Raw genomic sequence first — 26,786 nt, forward strand, 5'->3', positions numbered from 1 at the left:
CTTCATGGTCTGGTTCCAGGACCAAGTAAGATCTCTGACCCTGCAAGAGCCAGTCCAATAGGAAGAGACAGTGTGAAGATCTACACTGACATCACTCTATGACAAGCTAAAGCTCACACATAAAAAAAAACACACACACTGAGAAATGTTGTGACTGTGGCAGAATCTCTTTGAAAAGTGACCCAGTGATGCAATTGAGTTAGTTTTAGAGACCTCTGAACTCACCAAACTGTTTATTAAACAGTTTAGAAAAATGAAATGTTGCGTTTATTGTTAGTCAAAGCAAAGTCAGCATTTGTATGTTGACTGAATCCTAGTCAATGTGTTTTTGCAGAAGCACTACTGATTACAACATGGTCAAAACACAGTCAAAAGGTGTAACCACCCCTGGTAACCCATCCATCCATCCATTATCTGAACCCACTTATCCTGAACAGGGTCGCAGGGGGGCTGGAGCCTATCCCAGCATACATTGGGCGAAAGGCAGGAATACACCCTGGACAGGTCGCCAGTCCATCGCAGGGGACACGCACCATTCACTCACACACTCATGCCTACGGGCAATTTAGACTCTCCAATCGGCCTAACCTGCATGTCTTTGGACTGTGGGAGGAAACCCACGCAGACACGGGGAGAACATGCAAACTCCACACAGAGAGGCCCCAGCCTACGGGGATTCGAACCCAGGACCTCCTTGCTGTGAGGCGGCAGTGCTACCCACTGCACCATCCGTGCCGCCACACCCCTGGTAACAATATTTTAAAAAATATATAAAGGACTATGCGCTAGGGATGTGGAAACAATTTACAGGGAACATCAGCTTAGCCCTGACTGACTGTGCAGGTGGCAACAGGCGGGAAAAAGGAACAGGACATCATCACATCGTACCTCAGTATTGCGGGTGCGATAATGACGCAGTTGTGCAATCCCAAATATCGGAGACCTTTCTGTGGGAAATGAAAGAAAGGAAAAGTGAAAAGGAAAGCCTAGGGAGCCCTACTGGATGAGGCAGATAAGGGGGTATGCCCAGGGCTTGTACAAGGTCAAGCTGAATAAACAAGTTCTCCCTGGAGTTCCACACAAATCACTCGAGGAACACATTTGCACAAACGCATTTGTGCCTAAAGGCACAATGGTGTCGGTTTCTCAAGGACCGGGGTAAATTCCCTTCATCGGGGGTGTATTGGTCATCATGTTTGGGCTGACCAGATGGTGATAAGGAAAGGCTGTGTCACTATAAATCTGACGTGCCAAGGAACTCCAAACAGCCCAACAAAGAGAGGAGTGTAGGCGGAGGAAAGCGGAGGTTGGTGTTGGATCACTTAACTGAACAATCAGGGCTCACTGAAGGGAAAACCTACATCCTGACCTAAAAAACTACCGCAGCACTGCACATGGCTCCCTTCCATGCGTCTGACTGAGAATGTGCCACAAGAGTAGAGATAAACGAGCAAAGCCATATTTTGGGGGAAAAAACAAGGCTGTATCCATGTCTGTAAAATCAGAATCCATATTAATGGGGTGCACCTGATTGTAAGCTGATCTAAGGGACAGAGGCAGAATAACATTTAATATTTCATTCAACAGTTTAGCGGTCAGTTGCTCAATAGCGGCCTTTCAACTCACCTCGTTTGGATGTTCTGCCTTGTCTCCCTGCATCTGGACATCTGAATGGTAAACATGACCAGATGGCTTTCACTAGGAAAACAGCCTTCCTTTTTTTTTTTTGCCACGTTTCGAAGCCTGCTGCAGCCACCTTGGTTCACATTGCATCATATTACTATTTAGCTTTTTTATGCAGTGTCCGTTGGAATGCGCATTTTACTCTCCGCTGTTTGACCAAAAAGAAATAAATGATCATTTTACAATAAGTTACAATAATATGAATTTCTGTCATTACCGTTTGCTGATTGACCTTATCTCTGAAAGGGCATGATCACCATGTTAGCATAGCACAACCTGTTCTACAGTATTGCTGTTTGTTATTCATTTCTCTTCCCACTTAAGCCTGTATTGCTTGCAGTGCTGGGACCTCATAGGCTCTCTACACGTGTTCCCCAGGGGTCTGTACTCGGGCCCCTCCCTTGGTTTTGTCATTCATGCACATGGCTTGTCACACCCCTGTTGTGCTGTTGACTCTCAACCTTTTATCTCCTTCACGGTCTGACAGAGGTCCCCCTCACTCAACTTTGCATCAAACAAGTTCATCTCCACCAGGTTGAGCTGGAGGTGGCTATTGGAGTTTCTGTCATACTGTGCCTTTGTCAGGCTACATATTAATATTGCAAATATGGAAATTGTCATGTCTAATATTCACCTGTAGGATAGTGGTTAAGGTACATGACTGGGACCCAGAAGGTCGGTGGTTCGATCCCCGGTGTAGCCACAATAAGATCCACACAGCCCTTATGCAAGGCCCTTAACCCTGCATTGCTCCAGGGGAGGATTGTCTCCTGCTTAGTCAAATCAACTGTAAGTCGCTTTGGACAAAAGCGTCAGCCAAATGACATGTAATGTAATGTAATGTAATATAAGTCAGTACATGCAGCTTAAACTGAAATTAAGAGTGGTACATATAGCTAGCAGTTTGTGGTGTCCATATACAATATATTCACTATAACTGACCACACTGATGAATGCTGCAGACTATATCTCTGAACAAAATGCATTTATTTGACGGGCAGTTTTCTGAATATATCATATGCCATAATACAATAGAATTAATTAATTTCGGTAATTTAACATGTACAGTAAATGTGACATGATAAATGATAAACCATGCAAACATCACTTCTCGGAATCAAATCTACGTACTAGATGCCTGCCCATATTGGAAGAGGAAGGAACTATGCTCTGCACGTCACCATTAAGTGGCATGATGGGAAAACATGAAAGAATGAATGACAAAAGGCTCAAAGTGCTGTACTGTGGAGGCCAGTGGCACTGAATTCCCCACATCCTTCCTCCTCTCTTTAATGGAGCTGCTGACCGTACACAATCCAGGCCACAGCAAAACCTTATATTTACATTTCAACCGGTATACATCAATAAGGGGTCATGATTAACCACAGACCAATACAAATTTATGCAGTCACCTTAGAACAGGATATGATATCATTTTGAAAATACCAGATATCAAAGTTGTAAACAGTGATAAGCATTGTCAAAAAAGGTTATCATTTCAGAATTTAGAATTTTAGCCTGTCATTATTAAAAGGTCATCATTAATGTAATAAATAATTTTATAACTGGTTTATTACTGCTGAGCTAAATGGGTTCTGATCTACTGACCAAGCTGGGGTCTGGTATATTTAGCCAGGAAAAGCAAGATGCATCAGATAAAATCTAAACTTGGCACTCATTAAGGGCTAAATCTATCCACCACTCTGTTTGCAAAGCCATTATTGATTCCACCGTACAGCTTTTCAACTGGAATAAGCATTATAAAAGTAAAACAACACGGTTGCTATGTGACTGGTACCTGACATGCATTGATGGCCCTGTAGGAATAGGACACAATAATAATCATGCATTCATCTCAACAAACCTCGGAATTTAGTTCTGGGTACAACGGGCATGCACAAGACTACAGGACAAACAGCCGTGGAACACCCAGATCCTGAGAGCTGTGCCCAATATCCCATTAATGTCTCTTGCGTCAGCAGCAGCTTCCACTTTAAGGCAAACAGTCTGTCGGCTTTTGGAACAAAAGGGATATTATTGGGCGCAATCAAAGCCACGAGGAAGCAGTCTGCCACTGGAACACCGGTCTTCAAATGAACCGTGAACGTGAGACGGCACAGTACTGTTTATGAGCACCTGATTTCATATGCACTGTGTGTGTGTGTGTGGCAATGGAGGCATGCTATTTAGTCATGTCTCCCCCTGTATTTGCTGCATCAAGGTTCAAGGTGTTTGCACTCATCCGTGGCCAGATTCCACACACTGTGGAAGACTGTTCTGACACAGATGGGACTCAGCATAGAATTTTGGAAGGGGATGCAGCACAGACATTTTGACAGACAGCCTGTAGTGAAATTCGACTGGAGTGGTTTGGGGAACCTTATACAGGGCAGTGCAAATCTCAGCTTGTACAGAGACGGTTCATCCAATGCCTGGCTTTCCAAGCAACTATAATTGCATGGAAATTAGAAAAAGGAAAACCTGCTAGGCATTCATCTTTATCAATGAAAAAGAGATATTGTGATAACAGAATTGTGCCGCTGAATTTATTAAAACAAAATTGTTTGTTGCTATAACAAACAGTAAACTAAACCGCGGCACGGAATATTTGCATACATCAAATATGTTGCCCTAATGAACAGTAAAAAAATGTACAAAGCATGGTGCTAAACTGAACAGCAAATTAATGCTCTACACCAATTATCTGAAGCAATATTGAACAGTTAAGAGTCTTCAGCGCCATAGAATACTGTATGTGCACAACAGAGTAAAAGTGATCAGTGCCATATGAGGAAACAATCTGGCTCAGCCCGCCACCACCTGCCACGGACGAGGGGGATTATCGTCCAGGTGTCACTGAATACAGGCAGTCGGTGCCACAGGTAGCGGCCCTGTGAGGTAACTAGAAGCCACAGGATAAGCCATCCTTCCACATCCTTTCAACGTTTTAACTGCAGCTCAACATTAGCCATGCTAAATTTGTTTTCTGGGGACATTGAAGAAGTAAAATCAATGACTACTGAGAGAAAGGGCACATTACTATGCCAGCGGTAAGCCAGTGAGTGGGTTTTTGCTTACTGTGGTTTTCACCTACCCGCATGGGTTGTAATCGTTAATGCTTAAGTGCTACTGCATTCGGTCCAGTCTGCGTTTCATCTGGGCATGCTCAATGGAGCATGTTTTACTATCCATAGCATGATGGTCATTCCCAATTACTTATCCAGTCCATATTCTGGCAGAATACTTTAAAACACCTGGGATATGGACCTATATAGTGTGGTAAGGTAGGGTTCTGATGTTAGGAAATGGAAAATGAGAGGTCTTCTCTAATTAGTATTATGTTCATTATGTTTTTTAAAATTTTTTATTATTGCATTGCCCATCCTAAAGCATACATCACCGTTTACTCATTACTGCAGAAACATGCAGTGAATTGCAAAGGGATTGGTTACAGGTGGGTAGTTCATTATAATAGACACATTACATTACATTTATGGATTTTGGCAGACGCTCTTATCCAGAGCGACATACAGTTGATTAGACCAAGCAGGAGACAATCCTCCCCTGGAGCAATGCAGGGTTAAGGGCCTTGCTCAAGGGCCCAACGGCTGTGCAAATCTTATTGTGGCTACACCGGGGATCAAACCACCGACCTTGCAGGTCCCAGTCATGCACCTTAACCACTAGGCAGGCTGCCCATAGCACAGACACCAGAAAGCACTGAATGTTGATGGTAGGTAATGCAAAATTATGACTATGACAATAAGTTCTAACCATTTGTTTTTAGACATTTATTAATGGCTGCCAATGAGGAAGCAGTGATAACATGTAAAGTGCAGGGGGCACCTCCTTTGCTAGGCAGCCACTACATAAACCAGCCATTTTAACTTCCCATGGAGCACAAAGCATCAGGTCGAGTGCCCAGTGCCCTCAGGATTGGCAAACGGAGCTGTGGAACAGTGTCCGGTGTTACTGAGCTCAGAGAAGCCTGGCGGCTCTCCACCCATTTTATCTCCAAAAACAAACATGGCTTAGAGTGGTGTCGGGAACATGATATACACAGGATATAGAGTGAGCACTTTATTAGGTATTTATTAGACTTAATTGTCTTATATGCGTTACTGACAACTTCCGGCCAGCTTTAACCAGTCTGGCCCTTCTCCTCAGACTTCTCTCATTAACAATGTGAGCAAGGTTCTTGAAAGAATACTTTACTGTGTAGATGCCGTTTACTGTAGCGGAGTGGGCGTTTTGACATGGAAACGCAGGGAGGCATCAGTTTGTCACCCAGTTTGTTATTCTCCACCTCTGGTCTAAACATGCAGCATCTCTAGCACACACTGTAAGAGAGGCATTCTGTGAAAGATATTCCCCTGTAAACCAATGAAAATAGCCTTGAACTGCGACCCTGACCATGGAAAAAGGTGCATGTGTCACTTGCCATTTGAGAATAAAAGCAGAAAGTGGCATTCATTTGGCATTCAGAAACACCTGATCAATGCAGCATTTGTATGTGTGTGTGTGTGAGCGTGTGGGGGGGGGGGGGGGGGGTATTCAAAAACACATAAAAAATGATTAGTGAATGGGCGGTTATGGGAATTATTCACTTGTCGCGGTGTTGTAAATGACGTGGCGTGGTGCTCTGACCGCTTTGTCAACAGGGTCACATCAAAGTGCTAACGATGACGCACTGTCAGGTGCCTTGGTTTACCATGAACCTCCGTCGCCGGCTTTGATTTTTTTTTTTACCTGCAGTGTTATTATCCGTTATGCTTTGCACGTAGTCAGGTTGATGTGCGATGTCATTCGATTGTGTCAATGACCAATAAAACCTAGCCATCTGCCTTCTCTAGACCTAGCATCATACTAATCTCCAATGGCAGAGTGTTGTGTTTCTGGTGTAGTCAGGCAAGTGTTCAATGTCAAATTTCTCCTTGTCCAGGCTGTGATTTCCCTGCAGGCTTTATGCATGATACAGTGAGAAGCATATTTCTGGGGGCACTTTCACTGCCATTCCCTAAGCTAGCAGCTCTCGAAGTAAACACATATCTCCTTCTCCAGGTGAGTACTGTTCCTAATAACATGATAGGAAATGTAATATTTGGACAGCAGAGAACAGGGGCTCCCAGGTACTATAACTGACGTAAACAAACCCGACCAGAAATAACATTCTGGTGTCCTGTTTTCACAAGATATTGATTGGCTGCCTCAAGGATCACAGTTTGGAGCTGTCAAGATTGTTGTTGTTTTTCTTTAAATGTTCAGTCACAACGACCTTCAAAGTAGCCTGCCCCACCTCAACAACAATAATAATTATAGACTTGTCTTCTTAAAGATGGACAAAAACAAAAACAAGAAAATGCATCTCGGTACTACTGCTAACTACGGTTCCTGCTGTTACAGTCTGCCCTGAAGCATGGCTTGGCATCCATTGTGCAGCGGAAAACCAGAAACTCCTCCAACTACTGTAAATTCTCTCGGGAAAAAAGAACTGAAAGGCAATGTAACTTGCTGGGAAAATGTGAGGACTTGGGAGTAAGCATCACCTAACCCATATATCGGGGTTTGAAGCGCCTAAGAATAATTATGAAGCACAACTTAGGCCACTATGCCAGCAGAGTCCAGTTCAAAAGCAGCTAGCTGGCAAATACACTGAGCCTGGAAATAAAGCGGAATCTACATTCAGAAAATAAACTGTTACTTCGACTCGCTAGGATATCGAGAAGTCCGGGTACTAGCACTAGGATGTTGAAGTTCGCTGTTTCTCTGTAGAAGTGTAAAAACCAAAGATAAAACCACAAACCGCACCCTAAATAACGCATAATGGAAACATTGACCATTAAAACTCTCAAGCAATTAAGCAACACATAATCAAATCATTTGGATACAGATTTGGTTGTATTATAAAGAAAAAAAACTTTGACATCCATATGCACCGTAGCAAGTTCACACAAAATACCTGAAAAGTGTAATGTCCCAGAAAAAAGAAAAACGTTTGCGCGCTAAGTTGGAGCTCTGTTGGAGAAGGCAAATTGTAGTTTACTCACGCAGTCCTGGCTTTGGAAAATGTTCACGGGCCTTCACGTCCTCCGGTGAGTGGAATTCACCTGCACAGTATCGTCTATACAAAGTACTCCAGAATTTGGGACGATCCGTTCGGTCGGACAAAGTTACAAATCCCACAGTTATTCCAAATACTTATATTGTCCTTAAACTGGGCTATGAACCTGCACACCACGGCTCGACTGGGTCTCCCAGGAGCCTCGAATCACAAAATTATAAACATAATAGCTACGCCTATACTGAACGTTTTCACTTGAAGTTAAAGTTGCAGCTTCTCAATCTTCGGCCTGTCTTTCTCTCTATAGTTTCTTTTTTTAGAGAGAGAGAACTGAGAGAAAATTCTCCGTTTTCTAACACGCCCCTTAAAACAATAAAAAATGTACAGATACTGATAGGTTAGATGATGAAACATTAAAATGCGTTGCTATGCTCAATTCCCACCGGGGCACATACAATGTCGTAAATTTTCATTGAAATAGACCTTGGTGAACCCTGGTCAACTAATAACCACTCCGCATGTAATACGTATTGTCTGCATTGGATTTTAAAAAAACAAAAAAAACACGAAGTTCACAGAAAGGTCTCTCCTTTATTTTTACCTAGCCTGAATTAGATAAGATAAAACAATAAAATTAGGTCTTACACCACTATACACATTCCAGGGGCCTTACAAATATATTCACATGAAGTAACTAAGGCCTTAAATATCAAGGAGTAGGGCCACCCTTCTGAATGGCAGCCCTGCCCTAAATCACAGCCTTATGAAGTTCAGGATATACATTGTATTGTATATACATATATATTGTACTAGCAAACGCACAATATCAAAAAATAAAACTTCAACTATTTGCAGTGGCATGCATTTGAATAACACACCTTCGCTTATGCAACTCTCAGCTTGTGATTGCATTGCACAAATAAATTGTTCAGCCTGCAGTACATCAATATTCACAAGAGAAAATGTCATTCTAGGTAACCTGTTGCATCAATTAGCTCCAGCACAACCTGATGTTTGGGCTAATAGATAGGTTTGAATAAGTAAGATGAGGTAGCTATGGTATCAAACCAATCCCTTCAGATTATGTACTAATTTCAGTTGCAAGTTTCCATCTTTATTGCAGAGGCCAATGGAGGGAACAATTAATTTGCCATTACATCCATGTAAACAGCAGCTTGGGACAGGGCTGGTCAAATTTGTGAACTGTGGAATGCCAGGCCTTGGGCCTGACTGAAATTAATGGAGTTGCTTGGTAACCCCACAGTCTGGCTCTCCCAGAGTCCTAGGCTGAAGAGGTTTATCTAATGACTGTGTCACGGTTGAACATTTTCCTTATCGTAGTTTAATATTTCCAAAGGTACAGTGAGAGCGGCTTCTACCTGTATCTGAGAGGCCTTCTCTCACACACCCAAAGCCAGGCCTATTTTTCAAACCTTTCCTACACATGCAGCAGTTTGACCTGATGGCACACCTAAGTGAATTCTGCATTTGATGATAACCTTGGGTTAAATTTTCCACAAGGAAAATTGAGGGTGACCAAGCACCCACCAAATGTGGGTAGAATTCAGCAGTGGTATGGACAATTTCTATGAAGAAAATATTACTGTAGTTTATGAAAGACATCTGTAATAAGTTTAATAGAGGTTATACTGCATGGTACTACATTTCCCATGAGCACTGGGTGCACGCAGTGCTCATCCCATTGGGCCGGGACTAGGAGTATATTTAATAAGAAGGAAAACTCTATCAATATTAAACCACAGGGCACAGCATTCAAACTTGTGTATATCATTGAGTTTAGTGGTGTAGTGGCTAAACAGAAGTTTAACATTTATGTTACTTGGAAGCAGTGGTACTGTCCTGTAAACTCATAGTTTAGGCTAACTGAACAAAGAAAGGTTTGTTTCAAGTGTGCAAATTGATGGGGGCCGTCTCCTCCTCTGCTTGACCATTATCGTCGTCACGATCCCAGGTAAGGATGGCAGGCTATTTTTTGATGCTATTGTTCTTGCACCATTTATTGGTACTATGTGTATGTGATGATTCCCCAGTCCCTGATTTCAGTCACAAAATTGCTGACTTTCCCATTTTTTGGAATAGCAGTTGAGGGGGAGTTGCCAGGTTTATGCTGTGGTAGGATTTCGTTTTACTTTCCTTTGAACATTTAACATGTTTGGCTGCTCGAGCTTAGCAAACCACTGCTAGCTGGCAGCACTTTTAGCAGCATCACCGCTAGCAGCCCAGTGCTCGTTACTGCGTGTGATTAAGCAAGCATCATTACACTAAAACTGCCACACACTGCACCAAAGAGCAAGGAGCTCTTACCACCATCCTGCTTCAGTGAAGGAGGAAAGACTTGCCTCAGGGATGCATGGCAGTCTAATTTTACAGGTAAATTAGTTTAGAAAGGCATGAGTGCATCAATTATTTACATGGGTGCTTGGCTGAAGCTCCAAAACCAACATCATACAAAGACAATGGCTTGGATTCGATCAACCCTTGTCCTCAATACAGTTTATTTTGATGATTAAATATAGTGTTTGGTTTTTTTTCCCCCACAAAGTTTGGTGTACATTGTACCATGCTGACAGAGCTAAAAACAAACATTTGAATTTACAGTAATTGTGGGACTAAAGTTGCAAGGCATTTGCCTTAGCACACTGAGGAGGAAGCAATCACTTGGATAAAAGGCAACAGCAATCCCAGTGTAGAGCGTTTTCAGATTGTAGGTTTTATGAAGACTACATTACACTTTATTATTGGCATTTAGCAGACACTCTTATCCAGAGCGACGTGCATACCCGTAACCAGGGAACCAGGGGACTACAATAGAGGATGTTACTAACATACTGGTCAGCACAGATGATAAAAAGTAAATGAACGCTCACACATTATTTATCAGATTAGGGCTTTATTTGGGTCAGTGGGTTGCCAGCTGGCTGGGACGTCTTAATGACACGTGTTTCTCCTCACCCAATCGACTGTAACAAATTTCAGGAGGAATATTTAATATTTACCTTAGAGTTTAATTGTGTTGTGACAGTGTCACAAGGATATTCTTGCATTGTAAGTGACTAGCTCCAAATGAGATAATGGAAATAATAGACTAATAATATGCATCAATGTGAGAGAGTAATAAGTTTAAATGTGTGTTGAGGCTGGACCTCAGTGTCGGCAGTGCTGTGTCTCCAAAACGGGGATTACCACCGTCAGAGTGAAACAGAAAATAGAACATACTAGTGTTCAAGGGAAACAATCTGTGATTGAATGTGTTATTACAGACAAGCTACTTTTTATTGAAAGTGGTGTTGGGATGATTGTCCATGCGTAGAACATGCATGGTCATGAGTATTTATTTCATGAGGTACTGTATTAAATAAGCCTGCTGCATCTGCACACCTTTTTGACAAAAGTTTTAAATGATTTGTTCTGCAGTATGTAAACCCATCTGATGTGAGGTGAAAGGCATGGAATCCAATTACATGAAACACTGTGGTGTACAATGAGCCCTGTGCACAAGTGGCAGTTAAAAGCAGGAGCCTTTACTGACCAAGAAGCTTTTCTTCTCTCCCTTTGGGGGCCAGCATTATTTTGTTCTGCCACCTATGGCACAGATGTGTATGGTTGCACTATTTTTATTTATTTATTTTATTAAAATCCATTGAGAATGTGCTCTCTTTTGCAAGGATGCCCTGGAAGAAATGCCAGAGAGAACAGTTCAAAGTCGGGTAACAGAGAGAGAATAGGGGTAAACCCCTGGAGTTTTTGGGTTAAGGGTATTGCTTCCTTAACCCAATGGCAGGGTTATTTTTTAAATTTTGGGATCAACTTCTTCTCTCCAGATGCAGGTCAGCACCCCTACACCCTACCACAGGCTGCCCTTAATAGGAACAAAATACAAGGAAACAAGGGAGTTTTCTCAAGTTTCTGTCATGATTTAATTCACAAGAAAAGGCAGTATAAAAGTACAAATGAAACAAGTTTACATATTTACAGGGTCAAATAAATAAAGTCCTGAATGCATATAGTTTACAGTATGCTTGTCAGAGGAACTTCACAGTCTCCCAGAGCATAGTCTCTCTTCATGGCGGACATTTTGTTGACCACTTTGAAGTGCAGCATCCTGAAGCAGAGGCCGTCTTCCGAGATGCCGTCGAAGAAGAAGTCTTCGTTGAAGATGGGGTTGCGACTCTTGCGGATGACCGTGCTCCGCTGCTTCTGTGTCTTCCCGGGTATGAGGGCAACGCTTACGCTGCAGTTGATGCTCTTGGGGTCCACGTCAGGGGGGTAGAGCCCCTCTGCACTGATCAGCCGAACCCGGAGCCTCAGGTTCTCCGGGCAGTACTCGGCAGAGAGCCGCAGGGTCCCGTCCTGCCCCAGAGGAACCCGGTTCTCCCTCAGAACGCGGTCCCGATAGAGCACCGGGTCCATGGGGAAGATGGCGGGCGGGGCCAGGCGGTAGCCGCAGGGCGGGGGCTCCAGCAGGTCCTCGGAGGCCCTCCTCAGCACGTTGGGGCTGCTGTCCGTGGAGCTGCCCTCGTCAGTGGACAGGGAGTTGTTGCGGGTGACGGCCATTTTACGTGCGCTCCTGGACAGCAGCTTCTCGTGGCTCAGCGCCTTGAACAGCGAGGACTTAGGGGGCGAGCGGGCCAGGAGGGGGGAGCTAAAGGGGGAGGACTCAGCTGAGGAGGTGGTGTCACTGTCGAGGGTGCCCTGCCGACTCAGTGACAGAGCCCTGGGGGAGAGGCGGGAGCTGAATGAGTGGAGGCTGAAGGGGGGCGAGCAGGGAGAAGAGGGCGAGGAGGGCAGGGAGGACCTGGAGTAGGTGTTGGACCTGCTCCGGGGGATGAGCAGCGGGGTGGAACAGGTAGCGGGGTCGCTGTGGAAGATGGACTCCTTCCTTCGGGTGTTGGGGCTCTCCAGCAGGGTGCAGAAGCCGTAGCAGGTCTGGGTCTTGGCCAGGTGGGGCAGGGAGAGGGCGGCCTGGCTCTGGGGGTCGGCGTTGGTGGTCTCCTCGTCGCTGAAACCGCCCTCGAAGGGCCCGTCGTCCACACTCTCCACCTGGATGATGTGGTGGCTCCCCAGCTCCCCCGTTGGAGCCTCTGGCCTGGGGATGGAGCACGGGGCGGTGGCCGGGGGCCTGCCGGGGTCCTGCAGGGTGGGGACCCTGGACGGGATGCAGAACTCTGGGATGGTGTCCGGGGTGATGATGTTGGGGCAGAGGGAGGGCCTCTTGCCTTTCCCGCAGGTCGTTTTATCCCCGAACATGATGTCGGTGATTTTGAAGCTGTATTCTGCCACAGGGAGGGGCAGGTTTGTCCTCTCCACTGACACACGGATCTTCTCCACCACCCACATGCCGGATGCTGATTAAGAGACCTTGAAAACTGTAGCGGAGGGAAATCGAGGTTAGGGTCGCATGAAACAAACCCATGTCATCATCTCCAAAACAGAGAATGCAAGTGCAAGCTCAAGGCAATGCATTTGAGGTTAATTAACATAAAGTTTAAAAAATATTATTACACATCTGTCTATGAAGAAATGACAGAAAATTGAATATTGAAATGAGTAAAATCTTGTTTCTAGTCTGGACAGCACATATGCTTACCTTGTATGCAGAGCTTGTGCAAATCCAGCCCTGTGTCCTTGTAGACAGGACTGTGTGGCAGGAGACAGAAAGCGTCCAGGATGTTCAGGTAGCGGAACTCTCTCACTGACAGGCTCAACCTGTCCTCTCACAGATCCAGTAGAGTCTGAGAGCGCCACACAAGCTGCTCACGTTTAAATAGGGTCTGAGAGCCTCTTGGGGGGTGGAGCCTAATCCGCTGCTCTGCAAGGAGTCCCTTCCTCTTCTTGGAAGCACTGTTTCCATGGGAGCAGCCAAGCCACAACACTGCACTCTGGGGCCGGTCTGCAAAAACACACATGTCAGCAAACTCAGGTGCGAAAGATGACTTGGCCAAAAGCCGTTGGGCAAAAGGAGAGTGAACTTATTTTACTATTTGTTTTTCCATTCAAGTATGTGGACAAGGCCTTGCTTATCTGGTTCAGCTTCAACTTGAGTAAAGCGGCTAGCAGAGGGGCAACTGCTGTTTCCAATTCAGTCATGCTCCCTTTTACAACTTTTAGTGTAATGCTACCAAATATCATTGTGTGAAAGGGGCTTGATGAACTTGTTTGTGTCAGTGTTAGCAAAGGTCTAGCAACAGTAATCAAACAATAGTATGAATGAATGAACTTAAATTACTTTTGATGTAAATATTCTTGAAATTGATAATTAACAGTTATAATTGTCTGTACACTTTCTTTACTCAATGTGTTTATTGAATGAGGCTGTACATATATAAAACTTTAGTTTCTAAGGTCAAATAAATCAAATTATTTGTTGGATTGTGAATCATAGTTTGTATATCTACTTTCATAAGATTTGGGCTTTCTATGGATAAATCCCCTTCCCATCCTTGAAATCCACTGCACACTCATCAACACACTCACACACATTAATTATTAAATTGATGAGTACAAATGTCAGATGTTCAGAATCGTAGGAAATTGGATACCATGTTTGACATTGAAAGGCCATGGCTCCCCCATGTGGAAGGAGAAAGAAAATGATCTTTGTCAGGTGCCTCAGGTGTCTGTACTTGTATTGTCAGCTAAACAAAAATGACACAGGATTAACAATAGCACGTTGTCAAAGCAACACTGTTCAAATAGATATGCAGCTATTATATATGTACGTCATAACACGTCATTTGCAAGGACACAAATATACCTTATTTAAAGGATAACTAACCGTGTTGATGAATTCTACAAAAACATCTTTGTATCTTGCCAGCAGCATTCTGTAAGCAGGCTACTGTATATTTGATCTCTATGGTAGACGAGACTTCCCAACTGAAGTCTGGGAAGCCAAAGTTTCTGAACGCATCCTCAGCAGGTCAAATAAGCCCTGTTTTCCATCATTGGAAATGTTGTAATCCTCATTGTCTATCCTTATCTACAATACTTACTAATAAGTTACATGCCTTAAGCTACATGTGATCTAAGGCTAATTCAATGTAGAAGTGTGTTTGCTAGCCACTGCATTATAGCCTGCATGACACTTCGACAATTCATTGCAGTAAAGCAGACTGTTGGTCACAGTTCAGATGCATTGGCTTTGTCACCCATAGACATCTGGCGGCATTGTGGTTGATGGCTTCCATCAAGAACTAAAAAATCAACTGCTGTTTTCTCAGAAATGGACTCTGCACTCAGTCAAAATGGTTGGCAGGCGATTTGTCATCAACAGCAAAAGGGTGTGGGGGAGGGAGGGGGTGCTTTTAAAGGTCTTTTATTTTCAGAGGTTGTAGAGGCAGAGGCAATTACCACAGGCAAAGATGACCAAGGAGATGAAAACATGGCAATAAGGCCTAAGATCACAGGGATGACTCAATCTGCACACTCATTTGTGTTCAGCAGCCTGCCATCTGTGCTACCTTTAAAATGCAAAACACATGTTGCACTTCTAAAGTAATTATCAGGAAAATGATCAAATGATGCTGAGAAGCTTTCTTTAACCCCTTATTTGTGGACACGACCTGCACGTTACATCTCCCTTAACAGACTGATGCGACACCAATGTTATACTTGATCATACGAGTGTTTGTCAAGACACATGACCGGTGAAATTCATTGTGATTCGTAGGCCTTTCAATACCTTTTCTATTGGGCACCTTAATGGGTTAAACACTGTTATTTTATTGCTTAGCAGAAACCCTTAGGCTTTAGCCCTGAGGCTCACCTGGTTTTGCACTCTTTGTGCTTATAATAATAATAATAATAATAATAATAATAATAATAACAACAACAACAATGCGAAGAAGACAACAAAGAATTGGAAGCCTAACATTGTAATTAATGTTTTCTATTGCATTATTATTAATCTGGCCCATCAGATGGATTATCTTGATTGTAGTCATGGAGTCAGTTGTGGTTGAGCTCCTTCACACACATATTTTAATAATTGAAATTATATTAAAATGTGCGTCAAATTTCTGTTAAATGGTCAACACAAGGAACTGTCCTGTTTCCTTCAATGTAAAAATGTAATTGCAATATGGTTTCTTAAAGGAATTGTAAAATGTATTGTATGTATCTGTAGTCTCCTCTGGAATCCACAAGAGGGTGGCATTTGCTTAGATTAAGAAGACAAAATCATCTCAGACAGACAGCAAACGCTGAAAATCATCACCACAATTACTCGGGAAATGATGTTCCATTAAAAACTGCTGATACTTGGACCCTGCCATTGTTGAGCACACATTTTCATCAAGTGATTGCAGCATCCTGGTCTTTGTGTGGATGTGATGGGCCAGACAATAATTTCCAAATGGGCTAGAATGACTAAATCTACAGAAAGCTTTCAGACAGATTTGTCACATTCCAATTAACACTGCTGAGCACTAAAAAGAGGATCAGTTAACCTAGCCTCGCTCCTAACATTCGAAAAAGTGATAACCTTCAGGTAAAAATCAGTAAATGGTTTCTCAAAAAACCACAAGTGCGCTGAGATTATTTTAGGAATGCAGTAAGAAACTCCAGACGAAATAAGCAGCCTGCTCTTCTCATCTCACTTGTTTGGTCACCAGTGCTACTGCATGCATCAAGTTTAAAACCTTGGTACAAGCCTACAGTGCACTTAATGGCAAAGGCCCAACATACTTCTAATTGATCTCCAAGCCCTGTATTCCAGCCAGATTTCTTTGCTCTGCAACTTTACTGGGGTGACTGGCTGTTCCATCCCTGCATGATCACTGGTTCCACCGGGGGTGAAACAAACTTAACTCAATGTGGTGAGGACAGCAAAATTGTTATCCATCGCATACTGGAGACCCATCTCTCTTCTTTTCCCCTCTCTCATGTCCACCCCATAACACTTTTCAAACAGATAATGCCTTTTTATAGTTTCAGATTTGTCTTCTTTTGGATGTATGAATGTAATCTCTATGCGTTCAGGAGTGGCATTTTGGGTTTTGTTTAGCAGTTGTAATTTGCATCTGCAAAGCACATATGCTGTATATCTGTGTGCAGGTATGGGAAGAATGCCAGGTCTGCCACTATTACTCATGTAAATGAGATAAGTGGACTTATGTTCTCCTACACTGTAAGTCTCTCTGAACAAGAGCATCTCCTGAATGAATATAATGTGATGCCTTGACAAAAGGGAAGAAGCTTCATGGACTCACCTGAATTGATTTAAGGCCTATTTTTATGGAACCAGCCTCCATCCTTATCTTAACATTTTCAGTTTGTTTGTTTAATAAAATATTAATTGATATTTTAAAGAGACTATTTAACCTGTGACACAAGAAACTGTGAGGACAAATTAATGCTTAAATTAATGATGAATGTAACAGTTTGGACTTAAATAAGCCATCTTTTCAGTGGAAGGTGTTACATTAGGCAATTACGAGTGTTTAGTCATTGCTGGTCTGTGACTATGCCATTATTATGGTTCAAAGACTGAAGAGATATTGAAATCTCTATTGATATTGAGATATTGACTGAAAATATTATTATTATTATTATTATTATTATTATTATTATTATTTATTCATTATTATTTTATTAGGTTGGTATGAATATTTTTGGAACCTGTCACCCCACAGCCATACCAAGTATGGCTGAAAAGCACAATTTCTCAACTAAATAAGCCTTCATATGAACTTTTCATATAGCAAAGGAAAAAGAAGACGTGCCTGCACTCTCAAGGCCACAGCCCCTAATTTGCACACAGAGTTGATTGAGGCTTTCACTTTCCTCCATTCAAAGCCCAAGCCTCCTTTGGAGAAAATCACAGGGCTATCATTATGCTGTGTGCTCAGACTACACCAGGGGACACCAGCCCTGGCCCTGGATGTACTGTTAGTGTCACATTATAGCAGAAACAGATATAGAATGAACATGTCTTTAATCAGTCAGATCCATTCTCAGACAATTGCTTAAATTGTCTGTAATGTACTGTGATGTAATTCACTTGTTTTGAAAGATGGTATATTTTGCTTGATGGAAGGAAGTGCAGCTGAGACCAGTGAAATTCAAAATGTTGTAAAAGTGGACAGCTGGCCCTTGAAGCTAAACCGTTTGTGGAAACTGAAGAGTTAAGAAATATCATATACAGTATGCCTTAGGTAGTAAGTGTTTGGAATGGCAAAATAATTATCTATACCAGCTAATGTTTACCAGACACAAATGTTTTGTGTCTCCTTGCTTTTTTTGGAATCCTCTCTGTCCCAATAAAATATAAAGGCCCTCCAGGCCTTCACTTAAACTCCAAAAATGTATAAATATGAGTGAGATATATTGTATATATACACTCAGTGAGTATTTTATTAGGTAATTATTACTTCTTTTTTGACTTATTGGTCTTCTGCTGCTGGAGCCTATCCACTTTTGACGTGTTCAGAGATGCTCTTCCACATACTACTGTTGTAATGTGTGAGTATTTACATTACTGTCACCTTCCCCTGTCAGCTTTGACCAGTCTGGCCATTCTCCTCTGTTTTTTCCCGCAGAACTGTTGCTCACTGGATGTTTTTTTTTTTTTTGTACCATTCTCTGCAAACTCTACAGACTGTTGTGCATGAAAATCCCAGCAGATACTCAAACCACCCTGTCTGGCACCAATAATCATTCCAAAGTCACTTAGATCACATTTCTTCCACATTCTGTCATTTTATCTGAAAAATACCTGAACCACTTGACCATGTCTGCATGCTTGTATGCGTTAGTAGCTGCCACATGATTGGCTGATCAATAACAAGCTGGTGTACAGGTCCACCAAATAATGTGCTCAGTGAGTGTATATATAAATCACATACATGAATTAGATGCTACTCGTCTTTTTAAATGTTGCTTTATCTTAATATCTGGCCAACATGCTGAAATGAAATTTTGCTGTTATTAGTAAATTCATTTGCATAACGTTAATAATTTAATGAATATATACATTCATATTTCAAAGGTTTCCAATTTACAGTGATTTCTCATTTGACATAGCTTATTACAAGAACAACAAAAAATTGTGAGTCATTCACCAAACATGGTGTTTAATGCTGCAAAATAACACCAGTTTTGTCAGACGCAGCTGATGAACAAATATTTAAAATATGCGTTATAAAGTATGTAAAATGGTGGTAGTTCAATACACCTACATAGAACTACATACAAAGAAATTACGGAAAGGGAGAAAAACATTGAAATAAATATTTTAAAAAACAAAAAACAAAAAAGAAAACAAAAGCAAAACTCGATTATAGCTCTGTTTAGCCCAACCAGGATAGCCCGAAGAAGCAGGAGCTGCCCGAATATTCCGCATCTGAGACAGGTGTATTACTTGACTGCAGGTTGCTGGCAGGGACGTCAACATGAATTTCATCTCTGAAATGCACCTGCGTGTTCAAACTGAAGCTGGTTACATGGGCATGGACATGGTGGGCTACAAGCTAAATCTTTTTAGACAACTCTCCGCTGCTCCTCTATGGCAGCAAACGCTGGAATAGGCTATGTGTCAAACCCGTCATCTTAATATAGCCTAAATAGCCTACTTGTTTATTGTCCCTTATTTAGGCTATGAACTTACTTGAAATGGACAGTTATTTGCAAGGAACTTAATGTAGAAAAATAAACAAATTGTAATATGCCTATAATTTAATTCTCTGCAATGTCTTCAGTGATAGCTGTAGGATGAACTAGAAAAGGAAGTGGATAACAACCAAATAAACAAAGCATTAATTAATTCGGAGGTTAAATTCAAATGAAAAGATCTACCAGGCAGGTTTATTTATGTTTGTACAAGCCAGAAATAAGAAAAAAAAAGCATTAACCGGTTTTGCGAAGGTGAGCCGCTATTTGGAAAAACACTGCGTCCAGGAGTTGTTAACCTCAAAATGTATACTACGCGTATCTTTCTCCATCTGTAGGTCATTTCATGGTTGACGGTTCTCGGATGCGAGCGCATTGCATTCCTCTGCCATGACAACACACGCGCCCGTATCCAACTAGCCAAAGATTAGGCTAAATCAAAAATCACTGTGGCTACCCCTTTCATATTAGTTCAGAATTCACCAGGTGCAATTCCAATTTACAAAGTTATGTGGGTGCAGTAGCCAATAAGCACCATTTGTTTTGTATGTTGAGGGGATTGGGAGGTTAGACTACGCAAGTGTACGCAAACTTCAGGTTCTCCTGTATAAGTAGCTACCAGTCTGTGACTCACATTCCAGGTACATGCAACACCAATTTGGTACTCGGCCGTAATGGACTACAATGAGTGTCCCCGGATTATGACGCGTTTCCTACATTCCCAGTTCAGGAATCCGTTCCTTTTTTCCTTTCTCTCTCACCATGGTTAAGGTTGAGAATCTCTCGACGAGGAGGGGTTTGACAGTGGAAAGGCAGGACTGCATCTCGGCTACGCTACATATCCAAGCCTGGCAGCTTGCAATGAAACACTAGCGGATTGTCAGGTAGGATTTAATGTGTATCCGAATTTTTACAGTTTAATTCCAGGGAGACGTATATTTTTGCATGCGCACTGACAGGGCGTTATTTAAATTATGCATTTAATGTGTGTATTAAGTATATGCGAACGTATGTAGCTAAATGGTTTTGATGAATGGGCGCAGCAGAGAATACCATGTTTTGCAAGCCATCTAAGATAATTTGAGTTTGCACGGTTGGTCAGCGTTTAATCGTCTGCAGTTGGTAACAGATGCCAGTTACCAGCCATCCATCTAACGGTCTTCCGTCAGTGAAACTGAGACGTTTATTTTTCTGATTCCATGTTGCACGTTATTAACACATATGTTTGCCTGTTGATCCATTCCGACAATGACAGACAGCACATAAATAAAAATAGTGTGTATTCGTGATGAACATACTGGGGAAAGTAGGTGAGCTCAGAAAAGTGCTGGGGTATTTGACTTGGATATTGACTTGAAATCTAGGTGGATCTGGAAATACGAGAGCGTTGAGTTGTTTGATTCTTACATGATGGCATATGGCGCACACAACATAATTGTTACATCGATTCCTAACTTGCTTAACCATAATGTAATTTGCCTTTTTGTTATTGCTAATAATTAATGTATACTGTTCTCACGGGTTACTATCGCTGCATGGGAGGGCGAGATCTGAAGCCGCCATATTTTAACATTATAGCCTACTACTTCCATTAGCACGGGATACCACGACCCAAATTTAATGTCTTAAAACTAGTTATATTACGAGACATATATCACCAGATGTCCTTGCACATTTCCGTTGAAATGCGTGCCCGCAATGAGATTTTTACAACATCGCGCAACATGCATCACTGAATCTACTCAGTACCGGTGGTCACATGAATTTCGTAATTAATAACTGCTCATTACCAGGTAGCCTACTTGTGAGATAACAGATATGTGCAGCCGACTAGTTGCGTTTGGTGAGGAGTAATTTTTAAGCAATACCATAATGAATCTCGTTTACAAATATTGCTAATTTCGTTTTATTGATCATTTGATGTTGATCCTTTAAATGTAAACTTTTGCAACACTGCGTGAACTCCGCGCTGTTTAAAGTAACATTGCATGTTCGGCATAATATAAACATTCAGTGATCAACGATACTCAACTTTTAACAGAGGTTTAAATGTACTAGTGTCCACTGTGTTTTGTTATTAATGAGCCTTGAAGCTATGCGACCATTCCCATTGTTGACATCAATATTTGAATTCCTTCAGCTGTTAGTGAGAGGAAACGTACACATTGTAGCTAAATAGCCGTTTGTGTAAATATTGCTGTCTATATTCCGTGCGGGGTTGTAGTACTAAAGTGGCAGGCATTTACAATGTTATTGCTAGCGGAGCATGCCACACCCCTTGAGAAATAGTAGATCGCATGCAGGCAGTGCATGTTGAAAAGATCAGGAGATGACTGAAGTGATACACTGGGACAATTTGTTCACGGACGGATTTAGCGTCGAGGTCAATCCGAAAGACGAACGTAGTGAACAAGTCTATAGCTGTTAATATAACTGTGACCTACAGACGGGCACGAGTTATTGCTTTTTCAAACCCTTACCATATTTCATCCCTGAGTTAAATGATTAGGCCTACATACATACAGAGCGACAGTTTATCTTCTGAGTATCAAGACGAATGTTTGCCAATGCTTCCAGAGGAACTTGACCGCAATTAACGTCGTACACGGTGATATTTGAATGGTAGTAATGTTTCAGGTGTATTAGCATCCTTTATATAATAATTGTATATTATAGACAGCGTACCATAACTTATTGATGGCTAGATAAATATGAGTGAACACTTGTCATACATATATAAAAAAATACTCATTCAAACATTTCACTTTATGTAATAAGTAATGTTGAGCTAAGAATTCGTTTGTTTTGTTCAGGACCATTCCATGAAACCTCAATCATCAGCCGATACCACCCTCTGTTACATTACATTTAAATGAGTTATTTTAGTTTATTTATTTTATCCAAAGTGACTGATTGTTGATTAGACTAAGCAGGAGGCAATGGCCCCTTGAGTGATGTGGGGTCACAGGTCTTGAACCGCCAACCTTCCAGGTCTCAGTCAGGCACTTTAGCCACTGGCACCCCCTCTATTCAGGTCATAATTGCAGTGTCCATAGCCTGTATCCTGTTTCTGCATATGAAGAAATAATGCTGATGGGAAGAAAATCTAAATAATGACAGCAATAAAGAACAGCAATAGACTTCATTCACCTCAATCTAAGTTACAGGGCATGTCACATAATGGCATAAGATTTCTAAGATTGTGGTGAATGATGGTAAACAGGCTGAAATTACTGCTCTCAAGGTCCTGAATCAAGTGCAGCAGCAGTGCCAAGATTTTCTCAGAGAGCGATTCTCAGGAGTGTCACCCAGGGAGGGAGTCAGTCAGCAGGGTTATTCCTTTTATTATTGCACAATACCAACCCCCTGCCATCATTGTGAGAAGGGTGATTATGGGAACAAGTGAAGGAGCTCTATACAGCCAGGACTATGACGACTATGATCTGTGCAGAATTAATAAAGAATCTCCTTACCCATACAATTTGTCCTAAGGAGAAGACTAGCTGAGTACAGGCTGGTGCGCTAAAAATGTAGTTGCACGTAAATTAGGACAAATTAGTCTAATGCTACAAGCATGGGGCATGTACCTTCAAGTTCACCACTGATTGGCAGCAACATTATTTACAAAATATTTACAGCCGTGGTTCCCAGTATTGATATTGAGAATTCATTTTAAAAAAAGAGTCAATGAAAGTTCCTCATGTAGACTGTGTCCGTCTGTGTCCAGTGTGTAAATCCAGAGGGCCTCCTTTCTGAGTAAATTATCCACCAAATCTCCACCCCTGGCCGACAGTGTGACCTTCTGCTGTAAGTGCCTCAGAATTTAAAGGGTAGCAGCAGAACCAGGATCGGTGCTGGTGGCCGTAACATGCATTGCCACATTCCTGTTGCGGATGGTGGTCGTATGTTCAGCCACGCACAGCTGCAAGGCTCTCTTCACCTGGCCAGTATTACCACTTGGACCACTTTGACATTTCAGCATTTTTGCAGTGAATAATGGAGCCAAATAATATATATATATATTTTTTTACCTAACCGTGGGTAGTGGGAAAAGTTTATGCTGCTTGTATTGTATGCATTTGCCGCAACAGTATTTGTCAGTGGCAGGTAACCAGGTTGTGGCCCTGGATGTGGGATGTGATCCACAGCTCCGTTTCTAATAGAGTTCAAGGGTGAGACCGACAAGTCACGGGTGGCTTTTAGCACATGCTAAGTTATACAATTCTATCCATCCAACTGTGTTTTGAGTGCTCCAGCTTTCCTCAGTTGGTCTCACCCTTTGGAGGTTCTTTAAGTGTTGTCCTCTGTTGCCATGGTTGCACAGCTCAGTTAGTGAGGGGTAAAAAGAAGCAGCGGGCTACACGTGTTTTGGAGGTTGCGTATGTTTGTCTGTACACTCTCAGGAAGGGAGGCCACAGTGGCCATCATATGAGCCTACAAGTACAATATGGAATTTCAAATTGTGAGAAGGCTTAAAAACATAAGGGGGGTAGGAATACATTTTGAAAAATAACATTCATACATCTAAAAATGTCATACTGTACCTGAGGTCAGCACAGAGTCACTGCTCAGCTTAGCGGCAGCATGACTAACTGCAATGCAAACCTACAGTACTGGCATGTGACTGAACTGTATGTCTGCAATCGACAGCCTACAGTTCAATCACATGTCAGTAGGCTTGCATCAGTCATCCTGAAATCTAAAGGCCTGCAAGTTAATCTGTGTTTGCTGTCCTCAGGTATGTCACTGAGACCTGCACACACAGTAAATCACGTCGTAATTACCAAGTACAGACAGTGCTGTCATTTGATCCTTCTACATCTCCTTGGAAACTCAGAAGATACAAAATATATACAGACCCAAGCAACTTTATTTTTCGGAACACATATTTGCAAGTTGCTCGGAATAAGAGAGTATGCTAAATGAATGGCACTGTAGTTTATTGAATGCATCTTAAGAGAAACTGAAACGGCACAAGTGAATGCCGTTGATGGATTAGAAAGTTCTTGAATAATGAGTGCTTTTCCAAGTGATTGCACAGGATTGATAGTAATGCCCTCAACTGAAATGAGAAAATTCTAGTGTTAAGTGATAGTATTTAATGTTGCCTATTGTATTCACATATTCATACTGATATACACCAAGTCTGCCTGAAGTACTGTAATGTCATTGAGCCTCATTGAGGATGAGGAAAGCAGAAAAGGACTACGTTTTTATACTGGAGCTCAGAGGCATGAGTGAGCATGTGGACATGAACTGCAGAAAATGAAACCATCTGCTGAAACTTCAGTACGAAAGTGAAGCTCCCTTGGCTGGGTACCTTGGTTTTAAGCATTGCGAAGTAATGCTATTGCTTGCCATGACATTTTGCCAGCGAGTCCTGTAGTTTGAAGCCCACAGCAGACCTGGCCAAATGTACTGCATTAATACTTTTTTAGCACACCGTTTTGCTGAATATGGGTGTTCATTTTTCTGGTTAGTGGCATTGATTTCTTCTTCTTCTTTTTTTTTACATACAGTAGTTGGAGATTGGTTGTACTTCTTATTTGTCATCCGTTGAAGTGGTCCTTTCCACTGTATCTTTAATTTCAGTAGAATCACTTGGCAACATTCACTCTTCAAGAGGAGAATCCATTGGAACCAACTGACAGACCAATCCAAATATTTTTCTCTTATGGCAATTCTTGTATGGACGGACTGCGCAAAAAGAATCATGGTGGCGCCAATAAAATTGTCACAGTTTGGTTTTGGGTGCCAGATTCTGCATAAACTCCCTCGTGTGAAGGTATCCCTCAGTGAGACGGATGAGCTGTACCGTGTGAGAGATGAGGTAAGCAGGGAGCTGACACTGTTATGTGGCAGCAAGAGACAGTTTGTGTGAAATTGCCCTGCTGGAGTTTTGGCATTTTTATGAGGAAAAGTAAATCGCCTCCCAAAGTTGGTGCCGTGTGGTCCTTGGTGTGTCAGAGGGAGAAGCATGGCCTTCCCTGTAGCACGGGCCTCTTAATGTGATGGGGGAGAAGATGCACTGCCCTATACTGACATGCGTCTCACTCAAGACGAGTTTGCTTTTGCCTGTAATGTTCTGGGCTCTGTAGGGCCGCCGGCGTGATTTGTGTGCGGGGAGGAGAGCGAGCGTTCTCGTCCGTGTGGGGCCGTGCGCTCGCGTGTTTCCCAGCCGGCGCTACACGGCGCGTACGGCACGCTAAAGCAGTGACAGGCTTCACACATGCCAAATGCTAATGTAAAGTGTCTAAGGTATCGTTAATCAAAAGGGAAAGAGCAGGTGAATTACTGTTGTTTCTTCGATTTAGAATAGATTTCCGGAAATAGCAGTGGTGATCTAAGTGCATTTCAGCTGATTTTGTGTTCACGTATTTTGTGGTTCCCAATATCCAAGTAATTAAGCTCGATGTTATGCTCCCCCAAGCACTGTCAGAATAAATATGTATAAGTACTTTCTCTGCAAGGAGACTCTTTCGGGCAGAAAATAATAATAATATCAATTACCTCTTATTTTAGGCTGTTATTGTTCAGGCTCCCCTTTATGAAAAATAATAAAACAGACTTTTTCATTAATTGACATTTGTTTTAATTAAGACCAAAGTAATTGATCATTAAATCTCATGGTTGAGATATGGCTTGAATTAGGAGAATATTTTCAGACTGTCTTTACCTTTTAACTGATTGTTGGCCTAGACCTCACAACCCATCATTGCCAAGTCTAATACAAACAATATTGATATGGAGAAAATGCAAGGATCCAGAATCCATCTTAATTGATCAGAAGGCATTGTTGCCATTCTTATTATCAGAATCTTTTTTGACTTCTTTGTTTCAGATTTTCAGAGCATGTCCGGCTGTGCATTGTGCTGTCAGCTGTTGCAGTAGCGTCTCTAATAATGTGGCAGCATATTATGGTATACACTGCTTCAGTGAATTTGTATTTAAGTCTCACTGTTTAGTCTGCTGCTGTAGCATGACAAAAAACAAGAGGATTCAGAATTACAAATGATCCTTCTCAGCCACCATAGAGAGATTCACTATATTTAAATTGAGACCATTGAGCTTCAGTATTTTCCATAAATGTCAGTTGAACGGGGAAAATCTAATTGACACCATGAAGCATGGAAATGGCACATTATCATAGTGTGGGGAAGTTGCGTAGGAATAAATGCGAATTGCTTTAGGGGCTGTTGGGAGCTATTTAGGAGCCATGTACAGGAGTTTGAGCAGTGGGTGTGTGAATGAGAACATTTGTTTCTGTTTTTGTTTTCACTAAAAGACGTCAGTTCCACAGCATCTCTTCCACACTAGGAGACATAATATGATTTCATTGGGAAAGGAAGGATGGCATTTGTCAGGATAAAAAAAAAAAACCTTGAATGTTTGCTGATATATTGAACTCAAAACC

General features: G+C 42.0%; 2 protein-coding genes across 2 annotated transcripts in view; one reads left to right on the forward strand and one right to left on the reverse strand.

The window, feature by feature from the left end:
• Positions 1–11,773: 11,773 nt before the first annotated feature.
• LOC133112104 (C2 calcium-dependent domain-containing protein 4C-like) lies at positions 11,774–13,480 on the reverse strand. Its single transcript, XM_061222800.1, has 2 exons — positions 13,353–13,480; positions 11,774–13,131 (listed from the first exon to the last, which is right to left on the reverse strand). The coding sequence occupies exon 2, from the start codon at positions 13,100–13,102 to the stop codon at positions 11,774–11,776; it is 1,329 nt and encodes a 442-aa protein (XP_061078784.1). The 5' UTR covers positions 13,103–13,131; positions 13,353–13,480.
• Positions 13,481–20,149: 6,669 nt separating this feature from the next.
• LOC133111497 (talin-2-like) overlaps positions 20,150–26,786 on the forward strand; it is a 141,874-nt gene continuing 135,237 nt past the window's right edge. The window contains exon 1 of the mRNA XM_061221908.1: positions 20,150–20,256. The gene's annotated coding sequence lies outside the window, so the exon portion shown is untranslated. The remainder of the gene's footprint in view (positions 20,257–26,786) is intronic.

The sequence above is a fragment of the Conger conger genome, chromosome 15 (assembly GCF_963514075.1).
Source record: "Conger conger chromosome 15, fConCon1.1, whole genome shotgun sequence".
Classification (NCBI taxonomy): domain Eukaryota; kingdom Metazoa; phylum Chordata; class Actinopteri; order Anguilliformes; family Congridae; genus Conger; species Conger conger.